Raw genomic sequence first — 20,050 nt, forward strand, 5'->3', positions numbered from 1 at the left:
TTTGTATGTTGATGTATTTATTAGAAACTATTGCTCCAAAATGCACAAGCCAAGATTCAGCACTGTCCAATTCCAGACACACCAATACAGTATACTGTATTGTGTTCATTTTACACAATTGGTCATAAAGAAGCAGAACAAATCTTCAAAGAAACCATGTGATTCAAATGATCCAAGTGTGTAAGGGACTTCCTAGCATCCATTCTTGGCATCAAAAAGCCGTTCCTGCAAAAAGGTAAAACAGCGAGTCAATTAACCTAAAGACATGAGACGTAATGTTCAATGCCATTGAGTTTTGGATCACATACACCAATCCCTTGAAAAAGAACTAATCTTCATGATATGTGGTAAGAACTTGAAGAAGTATCAATTGGGAAGACAAGCTACAGCAAATGATTAATCTTCTACTAGTTTATTGGAGTTTTCGATTATCCCACAGTTAATTTTTCAAAAATTACCACTTTATACCAGTGCTTTATGCCAGCAATCTGCTCCAAAATAAAAATGGCAACTCTTGAACATCTGTTTATTGACATTTTATACCTTCCATTGTCCCTACACCCATCAACTGGTTTCCTTCCTCATTGACAATAAAAGGCTAGATAACATGTCTATGCTGCAATGAACAATTAAACATCAAGGCATCTGCTTTACCAAACACATCAAAAGTAAAAGCCACCTGTAATGAATCCATAAATATTCTGTTTTATTCAGAGGAAAAAAAAACACTTTTCAACCAGCAGTTCGCCAAACCTGCATCTTTAACTTTCCCGTCATCGCTAAGATTTTCCATTGTCAGCAAAATTGAAAGCTAGAGTGAGATTAAGCATTTAACAGCATCATGTAAACTCAAGGCCATTCAGCACAACACAATTTGCTTGATAGAGGCCTTATCCGCCAATTTAAGATTCGCTCTCAAGCACTATTGCTGCAGTGTGCTGTGCCTTCAAGGTGCAGTGCAGATACCCACCATGGCTGGCCTGACAGCAGCTCAAACCTGCAGGCTCTGTCGACTGAAAGAATGCCAGCACCAGTAGGTTCTCCTCCAGATGACATACCATTCTGAGATGAAATCTCACCAGTGTGTGCTCAAGGATATTTGTAAAGAGCAATAGATGAGAGCACAGTGGTTCCTTTCTTTTTGAATATTTTATTTAAAAATTTTCATACATGTAGTAATATTTATATAAGAACCAAAATGAAGTTACATACACAATGGTTTTCACCTCATCCTACAAACCCCATCCCACCCAACCTCCTCTCAAAAAAAATGCATAATATAGATACTATAAAGCTACGAGTAAAAGGAAGAAAAAAAAATGGAAAGAGTTTTTGAATTGCCTAGAGAAGCATCATCTGGCACAAACCTTGAAATTTTTCATAACTACTCATAACTAAGAATCTCGCGGGTCGAGGTGCATAGGAAGAAGGGTAGAAATTCTCAACCTTCCCACTCACATACCACCTTAAGCAATCCCTTACTAATCATAGGGCACCGATGGCATAGGGATTACATAAAGTGGTAAGTGAGTGGGAAAAAAAGATTGAGAACTAATGCTCTTCATGGCACCTTAACCTACCCAAAGATGTATCGGACTTCCAAATAACTGCAATTCATTTCTTTGCCACTGCTAAAGCTAATTTAACAAATTCCAACTAGGACAGTGGTTCCTGTAGAAAGGAGTTCCAATGAAACTAGCAGGCTTCCAAACGTACATACCTTTAGCATGTTTTCTAGCTTAACGGCATCAGCTGAAAACTTGCGGATTCCATCAGACAATTTTTCTACAGCCATCTGATCCTCATTGTGAGACCAACGAAACTTCTGTTCATTCATTTCAACTTTTTTGATGTCAAGTGCTTCAGCTGCATACAAATAAAGCAACTGTTGGCATCTTTGGAAATTAACTCAAACTTTAATTAAACAATGCACAATCAGAAGTTTCAACTGGTCAGCTACCTGCTACAGGAAAATTGGTCTCATGCACAGAATTGGGATAGCAAAATAAAAATCAAGTTCAGTGTAATGAAAATAAACAGAATATACATTTTAAACATTAAATTTGATCTATGTTTTAGAGAGAATAAAAAGGCATTTCGGGCCACAGTGTCCATGATGACCCAGCTAAGCAAAGCCACATTATTCTCAGCACATTCTCATCATTTCCAGACTCCACCATTCACCTGTACACTTGGGTCAAATGATAGTGACCAGTTAACCTGCATATCATTGGGAATTGGAGCATTAAGAAGAAATCTAAGGTTAGTGGAGCAGTTAGCACATTGCTGTTAAAGATCAGCACTGCCTTCCAACCATACAATCCACCAATGCCTAGACCCCAAAATAGATACTCATCAATGGCATCATTACCAAAATATGTACATGAATAAAATATCTACCTCAGAAAAATAAATGGTCCCAAAGTAAAATTAATCCAAGTGAAGCAGGCAAAATAACCAACATCTGTCAAAAAAATGGGTCAATTCATTGTATCAAAATCTGCACACTGTATGTTGCAGCCCTCTCAAGAACCATTTCCAACTCTGAACTATAACTTGCTCCGAACTGACAGTGAATACCGACAGAATAAAAACAAACCTGGAGAGTTTAGAAATACAAGTACTACATTGATGTAAAAACCTGCATTTTTACTTGAACTTTAAACTTCAACATCAATTCCAAAAGAAATGAATGTGGAGAAATCAGTAAAGGAACATTCCACTTTAAAAGCGAAATAATAACAATGAACTATTTCAAACAATTGAAACTCAACAGATATTTGCTGAATCAAAACCTCCAGGTGCTAGATATCCAAATGACAAAAAAATAAATTAATAAAATTGGTGAAAAACAGGCAACTGCAGAGAGCTTACATTTCAGATCAACAACATTTAACCCACTTAACATTTCCAGCATTTTCAAGTTTCTTTCCAATAAAGTCTTTTAAGCAACATGTACTTCCTGATGAAAATTGTTAGGAGCCATTTGCATTTTCCCTTTCAATAGATGCTGACCAACCAAATATTTTTTTCAGCATTATGCAGTGCTTGTAAGATTTCCAGATTTTATAGCGTTGCATTAAAATACATACATTTTTACCTGATCAGCACAGATGCTTAACCAGTGCTTGCGCCAAACATCATGGAGCAGTTTCACATTTCAAAACACTGCAACATATCAAACTGCATCCTCTGCATAGCTACGTTCCATAATCTACACTTCATAATACAAGTGCACTTTCATATATTCTGTATGTTCAGACAAAAAAAATTACTTTCAAATATTTTTGGAGACTATTACGGCATATGCAACCAAAAAAGATATCAACAAACGATGATGCTACACATTTCCTGTGCCATTTACAGTCAAGGTGTATAATGTTGAAATCTGTGGTTGTATTCAGCACATCCAAAACATTTTTCACTAACAATCAGCTTACGACAAAATGAAAACCACTCATCGTCTATTTTAACTTTGTTCGTGTTCAAGGGTTTTAATACACTGAGCAAATTGTTGTTTGACACCTTCGGCCTTGGGAGATGACATACCTTTTTTCGCATTCAAAGCTGGAATTAGCTGCTCATTGTCTTTGCTGAGTTCTTCCAGCAATTTTGGAGATATTGTTAGATAATCACAACCTGCCAATGCTTTGATTTCACCAGCGTTACGGAAAGATGCACCCATGACAATAGTCTTGTACTCAAACTTCTTGTAATAGTTGTAGATCTTTGTTACACTTAGTACACCTGGAGCCAAATGAGAAAGATACACAAGGTAGGTAAATCTTCAGATATTACTAGAGACAGGATGGGCTTGCCCTTCACTATTCCCATGAAGAGAAAAAAATCTCATCAGAAGTGTTTAGATCACAAGTAAGTATGCATAAAATATAAAAGGGTGCATAAGAGGGTGAAGCAAACAATGGAGAGGAGTCTGGAATGTTCTGGATTGCTGCAGCAAGTGCTTTGGAAGCAAAGGCCCAGCAGTTAGCAGGGAAAGTTTGGGATTTTCAAGAAGCCAAAGCTGAATTAGACAACAGACATGGAGAAATAGGGGCCAACACTCAGGGATCTGAAAACAAGGGCAAGTTGGAGTTATTCCATCAGCCAACATAGATCAACAGTCAATGGTTGAACAGGATATGGGCAGAGTTTATGGCAATTGGACAATTGGAATGCAATGGGACTGTTAAGTCTTGGTAGAAACAAATATACCAGTGTGGATTTTATCTGACAAGGGAGAGGTGGGTGCTGTTATCGATGTGGAGATAAATTAATGATGCCCCTGCTCAAGGTTTGAATTTCCTATTGGGATCAAATTTCTAAACAATCTGGTACAGCTTCATACAAATGATACTATTTAAATTTAGGGTAAATGACTAACTTAAAAAAGCAGCCTCTATCCTCAAAGACCCCCACCACCCAGGCCAGGCCCTCTTTACTCTGCTACCAACAGGAAAAAGATACAGGAGCATAAAGACATGCACTCAGCAGCACAAGGACAGCTTCTTCCCTGCTGCCATCAGATTCCTGAATAATCAATGAACCAAAGACACTGCCTTACTTTTCGTGCCCTATGGTTTTTAATTTTTTTTTAATAATGTCATAAGATTGTAAGACAGTTTATAATATGAATGTTTGCACTATGACGCTGCCGCCAAAAAAAAACAAATTTCATGACAATAAATTCTGATTCTAACCCTCAGTGGGTTTAAGAGCCCTCTTAATTAATCTTCTTTCTTTGGCTTGGCTTCACGGATGAAGATTTATGGAGGGGTAAATGTCCATGTCAGCTGCAGGCTCGTTTGTGGCTGACAAGTCCGATGTGGGACAGGCAGACACGATTGCAGCGGTTGCAGGGGAAAATTAGTTGGTTGGGGTTGGGTGTTGGGTTTTTCCTCCTTTGTCTTTTGTCAGTGAGGTGGGCTCTGCGGTCTTCTTCAAAGGAGGTTGCTGCCCGCCGAACTGTGAAGCACCAAGATGCACGGTTTGAGGCGATATCAGCCCACTGGCGGTGGTCAATGTGGCAGGCACCAAGAGATTTCTTTAAGCAGTCCTTGTACCTCTTCTTTGGTGCACCTCTGTCACGGTGGCCAGTGGAGAGCTCGCCATATAACACGATCTTGGGAAGGCGGTGGTCCTCCATTCTGGAGACGTGACCTACCCAGCGCAGTTGGATCTTCAGCAGCGTGGATTCTATGCTGTCAGCCTCTGCCATCTCGAGTACTTCGATGTTAGGGATGAAGTCGCTCCAATGAATGTTGAGGATGGAGCGGAGACAACGCTGGTGGAAGCGTTCTAGGAGCCGTAGGTGAAGCCGGTAGAGGACCCATGATTTCGAGCCGAACAGGAGTGTGGGTATGTCAACGGCTCTGTATACGCTAATCTTTGTGAGGTTTTTCAGTTGGTTGTTTTTCCAGACTCTTTTGTGTAGTCTTCCAAAGGCGCTATTTGCCTTGGCGAGTCTGTTGTCTATCTCGCTGTCGATCCTTGCATCCGATGAAATGGTGCAGCCAAGATAGGTAAACTGGTTGACTGTTTTGAGTTTTGTGTGCCCGATGGAGATGTGGGGGGGGGGGGGGGGTGGTAGTCATGGTGGGGAGCTGGCTGATGGAGGACCTCAGCTTTCTTCAGGCTGACTTCCAGGCCAAACATTTTGGCAGTTTCCGCAAAACAGGACGTCAAGCGCTGAAGAGCTGGCTCTGAATGGGCAACTAAAGCGGCATCGTCTGCAAAGAGTAGTTAATTAAAGAAGAGCAGAAAATCTCAATACGGACTTCAGGCAATAAAACAGTCATAATTATTTTTTTTAAATCCCAAATTATTGGCGAATGAAAAACATACAAAATGTACCTGGATCTTCACAAGGTTTGAAGCTTTTCTGATCTGTATTGGCCACATGCCAGTCCAGAATACGACCCACAAATGGGGAAATTAGTGTGACTCCAGCCTCTGCACAGGCAACTGCCTGAGCAAATGAGAAAAGCAGAGTCATGTTGCAATGGATGCCACACTGCTCTTCAAGGATTCTGAAACAGATGGTTATTCTGGTTGAGCCATGTCCAACTGAAATAGTAAACTGCACATAGATGTCAGGCTTGGTCTTTTTTTTTTTAAATATTTGATCGGATCATCAAATTCAACTTCTAAGATGGCTGCTCAATATTGAAGGAAAAAGAAACAGATGCCCCTCAACAGCCTTTTATTTTCTCATGTTGCTAATCATACAAATATTATAACTCATTGGGATATGCAAATTCAACTAGCTGTGAGAGTGAAAGGAGTTAATGCAAACAGCAAGCTAATGTTAGACTGAACAGCCTATCCATGATTTTAATGCTGCTGAGGGCAGACACCATTTTTTTGCCCTTGTTAAATGCTGTGAATACTGTAGTAATGCAGATTTTATTTTAGTCTATCAGATTTCAACAATTTGAATTCTGAAGTAACGACTTTCTTTAAAAAGTTAAAATGTAAAATTCAGTTCGCAAACTGTAACCGTAAATATTCGAGTATAATGCAAATTTTTCCGCCCAAAAATGGGGGGGGGTTTGCATTATACACGAGAGTAAAATTTTTTTTTAAAAATCTGCAACTTGTGACTCAGGCCGGAGAGACGGCATCGCGACTCAGGCGGCCGGGCGAGCGGTAGACAGCAGCACCACTTGGCCGGCGAGGTCATGAGAGATGGCAGCGCGTCTCAGGTGGGTGAGGGAGTCGTGAGAGAAGGGACCGCGACTCAGGCAAGTGGGGGGGTGGGTCGTATTTTTCCCCCTTGAAAATGGGGGGGGAGGGGGGGGGGAATGTTGCATTATACACCAATATTTACGGTAATTTGTCTAGCTATTGGCTTGAGATAAATGTGCAACTTTGGCAAGTTTAGAAGCACTATAAAGTTACAGCAGGAACACTGAAATATACCTTGTCATTTGAGTTCCCATTAAATCAAGCAAATGCATCCACAATAATTTCCAAGTGGTTCTACATTATCAAGTTCCAACATTTGCTAAATTTCAAATGAACATAATCTAGTTTACAGTCGAATTTGCATTCTATGCATGAACTGAATGATTCCCACAATTATAATTAAATACCTAATAATAATCACACCCACCCAATGTGCGCATTTGATATTCAAAATAATTTGCACAGTAACCAAACATCACTCACTTGCCAGCCTGAATTCCCTCCCACGTGGAAGCAAGTTTGATAAGAATGCGATCCTTGTTGATTCCTGCGTCCTTGTACATCTGAATTAGACTTTGTGCTTTTGAGACCATGGCATCTTTGTTAAAAGATAACCTACACATTTCAAAAAGTGAGCAAAAGGCAAATACAAGTTATTAATCACAAAACAAGATTCAGTTTTCTGCCCGCATTCTATTTTATTGACCTTGTTATTTCTGACATACTTATTTTAAAATTCAATCAATTCAGCACAAATAAGATGTCCACATATAAAAGTATTGTATGATAGCAACCAAACTGTTACAGTTCAAAACTGACATCCATCTGACATTGTGTAAATTGCCCAGATAGGCCCTTTCATGAAAAAAAAAACAGGAGAAATTCAATCTGGCTAATCACCATGCTTCTTCAAAATGATAGAAGACATCATTAACAGTGCTAACAAGCAGCACTTATTCACTAATGACCTGCTCACCAATATTCCATTTAAGGCTTACCACACACCACACCAGACTTGATGTCAGTCTTGATTTTCAGATTATCAAACAGCTGAATTCCAAGGTGAGGGAAGGGAAATAAGCTTTGACATCACAGCAGATTTCGATCAAGACTGGGATCAAAGATCTCTGGTAAAAATGAAATCAGTGGCCTTCAAGATGGAAAACACACCTCACACATAGGAGTTAGAATATGATTATGTCAGTTGATAAAAAAAAAATCTCAGCCCTAGAAAACCACAAATGGAGGTTCTCAGGTTGTCCCTTCAGCCCACTCTCATTTTCAGCTTCATCAATGACCTTCCTTCCATTACTCGATCAGTTAGGATGTTTGTTTAGGGTTGAACAATGCTAAATTCTATTCACAGCTGTTCATGAATAGACATCATTCAGACATGAACAGATGTGGCAAGTCTTTTTTTGTGCTACAAGTGTCAAGCAATGCTCGTCTCCATCACTAGAGAGTTGGAGACTTACCCTCAAATTCAGAGGCATTCCAATCACTGAGACCACCATCACCATGGACAAGAAAGTCAACTGCACCAGCCACCAAACTATAATACTTGTATGATTAGCAACTGACCTTTTCACCATCAAAAGGGCCCAATCGGGAATGTGATGGAATAGTCTGCATGCCTCATGAAATGATCCCCCTGAACAAAGCCAAATGCTTAAATGGCACATCATCACCCCCCCCCCCCCCCCCCCCATTTCCTTGAACCACCAGTTCAGTGTACACCATCTACATAATGTACGGCAAGTACTTCAGCACAACTGCTCCTTCACAGAGAAAGACCTAGGCAGGAGGCATTTAGAACCTTCCTTCAGGTTCTCTACCAAATTACAAGTTTTCTTGATTTGGAAATCCATCATCCTTTCCCCTCACCGGATCTAAATCCTGGAACTCCCTACCCAGAAGCACTGAAGGACCATGTTCACCAGAAGGATGCAGCAATTCAGATCGCAGGCCAGTCATCTTCTCAATGGCAATTGGGGATGGCAGATCATTGAGGGCCTTGCTCATCATGCCCTGATCTCAAAGAATAAATAAGTGAATAAACATTGACCGAAAACTGCAAGGTAATTTTGTTGCAGGAGCAATAATTTATAATGGTAACTGCTTTGCAAACTGAATGAAACACTTTTGTGTTTTATCATATCCTTACAAAGATGATAGAACTGACTTCAGTCCCACTCAGATTTTCAAATTGAGACAATTTTATCTTTGATTTTAAAATGGAAAGACAGAAACATTAGGATCCTTCTCAGGGGGGTTAGCGATAGAACAATTCGTCACAAACGAAAAAACATGAAACATTCTCAACAGTCCAGAGATCCACAAATTACTTCAAATTGCCACGAAGAATCTCGGTTACAGGTACACAAAGTATTTTTGATAATCCACTCGTCCTATGGGGTACGATTTTTAAAATATCTGAATCGATCGACTGTATCGAAACTTGATGCTAATTTAATTTACCTTGCATCAACTTCAGTGGACACTCTGCCTGGAACTTTCTTCAAAATTTCTACCCCAAAATTAATATACAATTTGTCTATGACGTTGGACATCTGTTCTTCCTCACATCTGGAAAAAAACACGTCAGATTCTTAGTCATGAATTTTCAGCAAGTCAACTACTGCATTTGATATCCAAATTCGGGCGACTGAACTCAGTTTTCTAAAAAAAATAAATGAACAATGAAATCCAACACAAGGAAAATATCATATAGAAATATAACCTATTAACAGGCCATGTTCTGCTATGAAACAGACAACTATTGCAACAATTCCAAATCATTGTTACACAGCAAATAAACAGGCATATACCAAGGAATCTACAATTCACCATTACTGCAGCCCTGTCTGCAATTTTTTTTCAAATCTAGACATCCAGTGCGGTAACTGGCCCATCAGCCCATAACCCCCGCCCCCCGCCCCATACACCAATTAACCTACACTCCCTGTACACTTTTATAAGTGTGCGAAGAAACCACAGCACCCGAAGGAAACCCAGGCAAACATAGGGAGAATGTATAAACTCCTTACATACAGCACCAGATTTGAAATCAGATTACTGGTGCAGTAATAGCATTGTGCCAACCACTACACTAACCATGCTGCCCAAGAGCATTTACAATTCAAGGAAAGCTCGAGTACTAAGTTGCTCCCATAAAATATCCTACCTATGCACTGATCATTTGTCAGTGAATTTATCAGCCTTTCATCCAGAGGAATAGATTCAGTATTTATACAGGTAAATAAAGTTGACAGATATTATCAGCCTCTGCAAGAAAACATCAACGGCTACATTGAAGGCTCTGGTCACCTCACGGATTCTTGCTGAGACTTTTGCTGAATGGAGGACAGCGTACAATTTTAGTCCTGTATCTGAAGGATTACTTTCTTGGGAGTCAGTGCAGAGTTGGATTCCTGGAATGAGAAGGTTGCCTTTTGAGGCGGAAATGAGCAAGACCTATCTTCACTCATTGGAGTCTAGAAGAGCAAAATACAACCTTAAACATTCTAATAAAAAAAAACTTTCAGTGAAATGTAGAGGACATAGAACAAAGGAGTATAATCTTAGGAATTTAGCCTTTTAGCGCCAAGATGTCGAGAAACATTTTTTTCCAAGACTGCAGATTCTGGAAATCTTGAGCTCCTGAATGCTGTCAGATCTACCTTAGTCTCCATAAAGTTTCCCGATCCAAAACAATGACTGACCATTTCTATCTATGGATGCTATCCGACCTGCTGTGCACTTCCAGCAGCTCAGGAAAAGGCTAACAGAAATGTGTTGATGACTGAAAGAAACAATGCCCTTGTATCTTTGACAGAACATGGTGACATTATAATAATCTTTTGCCATCCCAATGTCACTTCTAAAAGATTCAAATAACAATCTACTCATGCAAGGTTCTCAGAATTTTGTTGTTCAGGTGTGATGTTGCACAGGTTCCAATGCAACTACTGTCTTGATATTACAAGATGGCGCAGCTGATAGAACTTCATATTGCATGTAGGATCTTGAGAGTCAGCTCTAAAAGACACACATAAACAAGAGCAAATATCTTAACCTCTAGAGAGTAACCTCTAGAGAGTGAGTGATGCCACTTCAAAGAAAAAAAGGCATTTGTGTTTGGCAAAGTGGTCACTGACACCCATCAGAGCTCAAACCAGATGTTCATAGGATGAGCCTGCCAGGTCAGAAGCAATACTACGTCCAGTTTATGAATGCCTCTTTGGGAAGGCCTGCAATGAAATCATCCCCATGCCTGCATTAGCTCTTGAATTTAAAAAAAATATTTTCTACCTAAGGGTCAGGATCAGGTTTTATAAAATACTGCACAGCAGAATGGCTAGTTCTACATATCGTCCTTCAGGAAAGAGGAAACAGTTTTGTAGGATTCACAAAAAAAAATCTAAATTGATTCAAGGGATGAGGATCTTCGATATATGGATAGACTGGAGAAATTAAGGATATCTTCCTTGAAAATGATTGCTAAAGATCAGTGTAGATAATGAGAAATTCCTCTCAAAAAAAAAGTAAAATAAAGATGACTGGCAAAGATCCTGAAGCCACACATTGGAATTCAGTGCCAGACATAGCAGTGGAACTCAAGGAAGAATTTGAAAGGAAAGAGTCGTCACAGCTCAGAGAAGAAACCATAGGACTTGGACTAGCTCATTTGCTCTTGCATTGAGCTCATACAGTCTCAACTGGACAAATGGTCTCCTCCACTGCTGTACTCACCGTGATTCGGTGAACTTAATCAAGATCAGAATCAATGTATACCCTGTTTCAAGATTGAAGGATGTGAGAATTAAATAAGACTTGGCCTTCCAGAGTCTAAACCTTGTCCTTACCAAATTATTAGTCTCAGAAGGCCACGTTATCTTCTCTTGTTTCTATTGCTAACATACACAATTTGCATAAAGCCAAAATGTGCATTTTGGTGCCATTCAGAATTTGAATTACTTCAAGCTATATAGAAAACATGTAAAAATAATTCTAGGTGCTCATAGCAAACTTATAATATTCCTATTCTGGACTTAACATTGTTTTTAAAAAAAAAAAAGAATTTCATTTTGAACTAATTGAAATATTAAATAAATTACTTCCACCCATTTGTGCCTTTTTCAAAGGCGAGAAAATTAAACAGAACAGCAATAAATAAAATGCTTTCTGCAAAGAGAATGCAAGAATAGACAACTTATGGCACAATATTTATAAATCCTATAAATAGCATCAGAATTTCATTAATAAATGCTCTGAATTGAAGCTGTACAGAGAAATCTGAGGTTTGGTTGTCGAAGCACAAGCATTCAAAGTGAAAAGCTTCCTGTGTGACAAAGGTCATTCATTGTGAATTCTGTACTGGAAATAGCCCATTTTCCATTGGTAACCTTGAATTCATTCTTAAAACCTTTCTGGTGATTTCCATTTCACATCCATGGAGGCAGCCGACAAACTACTACTCGATGATTGTAATGTTGGTGGATATTAAATAAAAATGGTAATCAATAGGGTGAGCAGTTTTATGTGCAGGTTAAAATACACTAATTTTAACGTAGGATGGATACCAGTCAGAACTTTGGAATAGCTATGTCTAAAACAATAAATTCAGGCTTTATTCAGATAAAGAGAGGCAAGCAATATGATATGAAAGATGCCCCATTTCAAAATAGTACCAAAATCTTACAGCGAGATCATCACCAATTTCATTCAATTTCAAACATTTGCAATGGAGACAGATGAGGTTCAAAAACTATGGCTTTCATTTTTTAACCATCTTTTGTTGGAAGAAATTTCTCCACATTTAGCTTTGGATTTTAGATTAACTGGCTAAGTTTGGAAATGGAGAGATAATAGTCAGGTAGATCAATGGAAAATGACATTTCTTTCAAGTGATGTCACCAAGGGGTTGCATGCAAAGGACAAAGGGAAGATATAAAGATGATAGTTGGAAAAAGTGAGGAAACATTGCAAAAGCAGTATTCCAGGCAATTCTCTGGTTGTAAGTGGACAGATAAGAATAGAATAGACTAATTAGTGCAGTTCTTCCCAGCCAAATTAATAGGCACTGAAATCTGATTGTTGTTCCCCACGTCAAAAGGATTAAAAGTAAACTCTCTCTGCTCCAAGATGACAAACAATATCAATGAACCTCATAATTTTATCAAAAGCTTATTTTATAAATGTAGATTTATAAAATACATACTTCATATTCAAGTCACTTTAATATTTCAGTAGTAAATGTTGCTTTGAAAGTAAAGACGCTGCCTTACTTTTCGTGCACTAATTATTATTTTTATTTTATAGTAATGTTGCAAAATGGTTATAATATGAATGCTTGCGCTACATGCTGCCGCAAAACACCGAATTTCATGACTTGTTCATGACAATAAATCCTGATACGGAAACATAATTGGTGAAAATCACACAGCCATCTTTTGGAGAAATCTGGAGAAACAGAAAATATTTTTTAAACATTTAGACACAGCATGGTAACAGGCCCTTCTAGCCCACTAGCCTGTGCTACCCAATTACTCCCAAATGACCAACTATCCCAGTATGTTTTGAACCGTGGGAGGATACCAGAGCTCCTAGAGGAATCCCATGCAGATACGGGGAGAATGTACAAACTGCTTGTCACCCCTTAGAAGTGCTTCTAATTCTTTAATAGGACTATTAGTTGTCTGCTTCCTGTGACTGGATCACCTCTTGCATTCAATAAAAATCACTAAAATCATCATTCTTAGGTTTGAGCTGAAAGACCTTACCCGCCATGGCTCTTTCCATATTCAATAGCATCATCCAACAGTTTTTTATAGGTTGGCATCTGAGCAGCAGCAAGAATAAGTGAAGGGTTGGTTGTGGCATCCTGTGGTTTGTATGCATCAATGGCTGCATAGGAAATGCAAAAGATTCAGCCACAGGTTACAACTTCAAGCTCGCATCTTAAACAAACATAAGGAATGAAAAAAAATCATGAAATATAGCAGTTTCTCTCATTTTAAGGGGAATTGCATATTAATTAATCCCACACTTGCATTTTCCTCTATCTAAAGCAACAAACAAATTAAAACTGTAATTAAGATGTACTGTTAATAATCCACCAATAGTTTTCTCTAGTCAACATGACTCAGCAATTTGTATTTTGCCTGGATGTTGAATAACGAGTCAAGGAATGCAGAAGTGGCTCAAATTACAACAAATCACGCAGCTATTTATAACTCACATACTGATCAAAGAGCCTTGTGCATAATTTGAATGCAGTTTTAAATACTATAGTTGAAAATGAACTTCTTACCTGCAAAGATGCAAAATGCCACAAAAGCATTAAAATCACCAAAAAAAGCATGACAATCAAATGTTTCTCAAAAATAAACAAATGTTCCTCTCCCTGCACTCTAAAAATCAAGCTTGTTGCAAAGCTTTATGAATGTGAGAGATAACTTGCTGGACTGCTCGCAGAAGAACCCCAAGTGTAATGTCATAAATAAACCAAGTTCTTAGAGCAAATTATAGAAATTTCACAAAGGCAATTAGTCAACTCCACACAAGCTCTATAATTTGCTTCTCAAATTGACCCATTAATCTGACTAACCATTCATTTCCAATATTGTTTCAATACAATTTAAAAATTGTACAAGTTATTCATTTGACAAATATCACATCCTCCTTCCAAGGCCAAGTCAGAGCCAGAAATGAAACTGTTTTGCTGCATAACATTTAATTATCTTCCTCCTACTCCCTCTCCTCCTGCTGGCATTGTAGCGATATTAGGTTGGAACTCCATGGTTAGCCAGCCATTCTGTAGAAAATTGCTAGCCAGCTAGTGTACAAACAAGAACATGCTACATTTCCATGCCTGCAAATTGCATTGCAGAAATACAGAACATGCTGTTGGTCACAAATGCTCATCATCCAGTGGAAATCTTGTAATGTACTAAGCAGAGGGACCCAGACTTCTCATTAGGCTTCTTGGATTAATGATTGCTTCAGCTAGATCATTTGATCACTGGCCTTTTCATTTAAGTGTCAAATATGGTCAGGGTGGTACAGGTTGGGAGTTGTCTAGAGGCCTGGATCAAACTTGCAATCGAGCCCATTGATAGGACAGCAACAGAAGCAAGGTCCTGAGTAGTTGGAAACTGAGCAATCACAGAAGATGGGTTGTGGCCATAGGATCAGTGCAGTGGTTGAATGTAAGAAGTGACTGGATATGTACAATCTGGTCCATCATCTTTTTGTCAGTTTCATTCAAAACTCATTAGCCATAAGAATAATTCTCGAGGTCCATGCTCAAGAACGGCAGCAGACCACAAGGCTTGTAGGCTCTGGGGGAAATCAGCAGACAATTGCAGGGTGGGAGAACATCCACTCCCACCCAACCCTTCCACTGAGGAGAAGCACCACCACAGTAGCACACCAGAGGAGCTCAGCAGCTGAAAGACTCGCACAAGCTACTGGAGACTGGCAGTTGACAGACTCACACCAGGCTGCTGAAGAATGGATCATGGGAGCTAGGTAGCGGGATCAGGGTTCATGAGGGCATCCATGTCAAGAAAAGCTCCCAAAGTGCCTCCGGCACTAACAGTTACCTGATCACATTAGAGGTTCAGATCGAAGAATTTGGGTTTGCAGGTAGGAGGCCATGGAGCTGCAGAGGAGGGTAGAAGGCAAATCCACAGACACTATAGTGACTATGTAAGGCATCTCCTTATAATAATAAAGGAATCTTGAAATCCAAGGGGTGAGTTAGGAGGGCAAATTCCAGAGCTCGTTCTCTTGGCAACTGAAGTTCCACCACTCATTGTGGAGCAATATCAAGACATTCAAGAGATCAGAAATGTTGGAAGCACATATAGTTGCCAAGGGTTTCAAGATTCCTGAGATTAACAAAGAATCTGAAAATACAAATGTGAATTTAAAGACGTGATAACCAACCAGGAACTAATGTAGGGAAGCAATGACAAGGCTGAAAAATTATAGAAAGGATGTGAAGATTTTGAGTTACCGAGCATAATAACCGAGATTGTGAAAATACTGCTCAATGTGACAAAGATGACCCTTATAACTTTGCTAGCCCTCAAAATTAAGCTTGAAGCAAAATAATAAGACATTGCCTATTATAATGGTTCTACCTCTTGCTACATCCTTACATTACTTTTATTTGATGGGTCACAACATGTTGATTGTATCCACTAACCATGAACTAAAATTGAGGCTGGTGGATATGCCCATCTTGAATTCAACAATGTCCTTGTTCCCTCCCTTTCACTTCAGGCAAAAAAAAAGTGCCATGTTGCACAACACGAGAAGACCAGGTCTTTACCAAATCATAAACTTTACAACTAACAGATATCAGCTATTTCACTACAACTTCCATTTTATTTTCTAAAGCAATTTCAAAGGAGCCTCACGGAAGAGAATGGATTCAATCTGCCCATCAGTTAACCAGTAGGAATCGCAGACTTGGCTCCTCGAAGAGGTGGCGTTGGTGCTGGGTCACAGGGAAAGGGGCTGGGTGCCCACAGCACCGTGGGGTGGGGGCAAGGAGCCCGCAGGGAAACTCCTCGGGGAGACAGGGCTGCCAGCCGCCGAGGGGGGCGATAGCAGGTCAGGGGGCTCCGCGATCCAGGCACAGGGTCAGGCCGGGCACCATCTCCGCCGGGATCCGATCCCCTCGGTCAGGTCCCATCCCCCTAAGAGCGCGGGCCCGGCTCTCACCGTTGAAGTCGCCGGTGTCGGCCACCACCACCGTCAACTCCTTGAGCTGATCGAGCACCGACGCCATCTTCTGCCTCTTGACCAACGATTCGCACTCTGCCATCGCACGGCCGGGTATATCGGGAGGGCGGGCCAGCCGGTGGGTCGCTTCCGCGGGAGGTGGTCGGAGGGAGGCGCGCAGCCAATGGACGCTCACCGAGGATGAGGCGAAACGAGTGGGCTCGAGCGACCACCGCGGCTACACCAATAGCTGACGCCCAGCAACAATGTGCCGGCCAATGGGTTAAAGGTGGTGGGACCCATTCTTGCAGCGTAACCAATGAGAAAAGCCCGAGCTTGTGCGGGAAGGTGATTGGCCGAGACAAAAACCATTGTTCTCTTTACCAATCACACGAGCAATGGCATGAGCTTATCCAATGGTATCTGGTAATCTTTATGCAAATCACAACGCGCCACAAGCCAATGACCTTAGCAACTCTATTAAAGCAACCAATGGGAGTAATGGCTTCGCCTGTCATTAAAATAAGAGATGAAACAAGGCAGCCTTTGCAGCCAATTCAGTATGTTCCCTTGTATTAGATTCCTGCGATCTGCAGTTGTCTGATTTTGTAATTTTCTTTTGAAATAAGACATCAGGATCAATGACACAGCCATCAGGTGGGAAACCGATTAAAAAAACCCAAAACAATAAATTATTTCCAAAAAATAAAAAAAGTTCAGTCTTTTCACTGTCATCATATCAATACATTCCCATTAATGTACATTGTTACATTTGTTTTCTAAATAACACCATTACCCATCCCTGTGGCACCTTGTCGCTTCTTCCCCCTCTGCTGTTTGAGGGACATTCCCTCAGTATCAAACCCTCAATGCCCAGTAATGGGAGGACTACACTGTGGTCCTTCCACTCAGGGCCCTTGCATTGGCTGCACTCAGTGCATCCCTCAGCACTACTCCTACAGCCTAGGATGTGCCAGTTGGCAGTATTCCCTCACTGACATCTCCACATGCTGATGGTTTGAGTCAACAGTATTAGGTGACTGATACAGAAGCAGAAGCCATGTAAGCATTTAAGTTCCACTTGAGCCTCCTTCCATCTTAGATCATCAATCAGAGTAACTGTCCAATATGCTTGTTCAGCCTCTTTTTAAATGTATGTAATTGCTTTTACCACTCACTGTTGCGAAAGGTTCCACATTTTAAAGTTTTTTTTCCCTGAAATTCCTATTACATATTAACAGAATTTGTAGAGCTGCTTCCAAATTAAACTATAATTAAACTATAATTTTGTTGTTAAACATACTTTGAGAATTTGGTTTCCATTTAGATTTTTTTTGTATTTCATAGATTTTTACTTCCTAGCCCTATATCATTTAATTCTTTCCTTCACCTTCTGTGGAAGATTCTGCTTTTCATGAAAGATTTAAGTCAGGTATCCTATCTTTTCAGGATTTATTTATTGATAATATTTTATCTTCATTTGAACAATGTAAGTTACTTAAGTACAATTTTTTAAAATACTTACAAATTAGCAGTTTTTTAAAAAAATTCACAGTCATTGAGAATTCCTCAGGACCTTGCTATAAACACAATAAGGAGGATTTATAATTTTAAACTGTTATCAGTTATATATGATTTACAATTATAGTCTAGGGATAACTCCCTAGATAAGATTTTAAAAATTATGGGAGCAAGATCTTCAGCTATCATTCTCAGTTACTACATGAGATTCTATCCTAAAATTGGTAAATTCCACCTCTTTATTTGCCCATCATTCATTTCTACAATTTAAGGTAATACATCAAGCCTACTTTTCTAAAGTTCAATTGGTTAAATGTAATTCTAACATTTCTTTGAATTGTGATAGGTGTAAGACTGAAGAGGATACTTTGTTACATATGTTTTGGTCTTGTTCCTCTATTTTCAAATTTTGGGAAGATATGTTTCATTCCTTATCTTTATTTCTTAATGCAAATCTAATACCTAATTCTCTAATTGCTCTTTTTGGATCAACTAAGGTAATTGATTTGAAATGAACTGTGTCTCAATCTCATGTAGTTTTTTTTGCTTCACTTATTGCTAGACAATTAGATCGAGATATGCTGTCCCTCCTACTCACACTCAATGGTTATACGACATGATGGCATATCTAACTTTGGAAAAAAACTAGATGTTCTTCTAATGTAACGGAATTAAAATTTTCAAGCTTATGGTGTCCTTTTATTATTTTTTTTCATTAACATATAAGTCAATTTAAATCTTCTCGTGAGTTTGTGGGGTTTTTTTAATGGTAGTGAAATTATATGTAATTACCAAATAACTTTGGAAGAGAAGGGGGTAGAATTTGTTGTATAGTATCAATTTATTTTGCTTCATCTTTTTCAGTTAGCCATATCTTATAACTGATTAAATAATTACTTTGTGGTAGACTGAGTGGCCAGCACAGAATGGTGCAGACTCCCCTTCTTTGCTCAGTAGAAATCCGAGTTTGCAGACTTGTGTGGATTGACGGAGCATGTTACTTCCCTGCTGGCATGTTGTCAAAGAGACAATGACCCTGCAGCATGCTAACTTCACTCCTCTTTGTGAGGGATGCTGACATCACTCCCTTTGTGAGGCGCGCTGACATCACTTCCCTTTGTGAGGCGCGCTGACATCACTCCCCTTTGTGTGAGACGTGCTGACATCATACCCCTTTATGAGGCGTGCTGACATCCCTCCCCTTTATGAGACATGCTGACGTCACTCCCTTTTATGAGACATGCTGACATCACTTCCCTTTGTGAGGCGCGCTGACATCACTCCCCTTTGTGTGAGACGTGCTGACATCACACCCCTTTATGAGGTGCGCTGACATCCCTCCCCTTTATGAGACATGATGACGTCACTCCCCTTTGTGAGGCGTGCTGACATTACTCCCCTTTGTGAGGCACACGATTGTTTAAAATAAAAATCAGTTGGTAGTTGACTCTTCTCTGGTAGCTGTTGTTTCTTGAGCTCTGCAGTTAGTCCCACTAAATTGGTGACCCTGATGGGTGCTCAATGTTGTTTGAGCCCCAACAGTGAAACATAGTGAGAAAGCCTGCAGAATGGATGCCACTACTGCGCTGCACACAGTAGCTGTGAAACTGCCCACCCTCTGGCCTCACAGACCATGTCCATGGTTCCAACAGGCTGAGGCCCAGTTCCACATTAGGAACATAACAAATGAAGCCACCAAATTCTGGCATGTAGACGCCTCATTAGATGAAGATTCTGCTGCCAAGGTAGATGAATCTATCAACAACCTGCCCGAGGAGGAGCAATACAGTGCTTTTAAGGCACACTTCCTTGCAACTTTCAGCATGTCTGACCTGGAAAGAGGCACACGCTTACTTCACCTCGACAATTTGGGGGACAGAAGGCCAACAGAACTGATGAATGAAATGCTTGCATTAGAGGATGGCCATTTCAACTGCTTAATGTTCAAGGCAGCTTTCTTGGATCGGCTCCCTCATGACATCGCCCTGCTATTCTCTTCTGCTGACTTCTCCAGACTTCACAGGGTACTGCAGCCTCCCATGGAAAAGTTTCTACAGGTCACCTTGGACAGTCAAATCAATGCAGCAGCATTGCTATGCCCTGCTAT

General features: G+C 40.0%; 1 protein-coding gene across 3 annotated transcripts; it reads right to left on the bottom strand.

Moving 5' to 3' along the window:
- On the bottom strand, nt 1–18,941 carry taldo1 (transaldolase 1). Of its 3 annotated transcripts, none has more exons than XM_069898814.1 (8): nt 18,841–18,941; nt 13,470–13,593; nt 9,166–9,273; nt 7,171–7,302; nt 5,854–6,029; nt 3,550–3,747; nt 1,721–1,866; nt 1–225 (listed from the first exon to the last, which is right to left on the bottom strand). In XM_069898814.1, exons 2-8 carry the CDS (start codon nt 13,526–13,528, stop codon nt 193–195), a joined length of 852 nt encoding a protein of 283 aa, XP_069754915.1. In that variant the 5' UTR covers nt 13,529–13,593; nt 18,841–18,941; the 3' UTR covers nt 1–192. The 3 variants fall into 3 exon arrangements, with proteins under 3 accessions (XP_069754915.1, XP_069754895.1, XP_069754905.1); XM_069898794.1 differs by lacking the exon at nt 18,841–18,941 and adding an exon at nt 16,423–16,695; XM_069898804.1 differs by lacking the exon at nt 18,841–18,941 and adding an exon at nt 16,423–16,513 and having other exon boundaries at nt 13,470–13,646.
- Between the last annotated feature and the right edge of the window lie 1,109 nt (nt 18,942–20,050).

Source organism: Narcine bancroftii, chromosome 1, assembly GCF_036971445.1.
Source record: "Narcine bancroftii isolate sNarBan1 chromosome 1, sNarBan1.hap1, whole genome shotgun sequence".
In the NCBI taxonomy this organism is placed as follows: domain Eukaryota; kingdom Metazoa; phylum Chordata; class Chondrichthyes; order Torpediniformes; family Narcinidae; genus Narcine; species Narcine bancroftii.

Coding starts and splice junctions, on each gene's coding strand:
- taldo1 (XM_069898794.1), bottom strand. CDS start 16,525: ATGGCAGAGTGCGAATCGTTGGTCAAGAGGCAGAAGATGGCGTCGGTG. Junction 13,594..16,422: donor CGACACCGGCGACTTCAACG/GTGAGAGCCGGG, acceptor TTTCCTATGCAG/CCATTGATGCATACAAACCA. Junction 1,867..3,549: donor AGCTTTGAATGCGAAAAAAG/GTATGTCATCTC, acceptor ATTTGTATGCAG/CTGAAGCACTTGACATCAAA.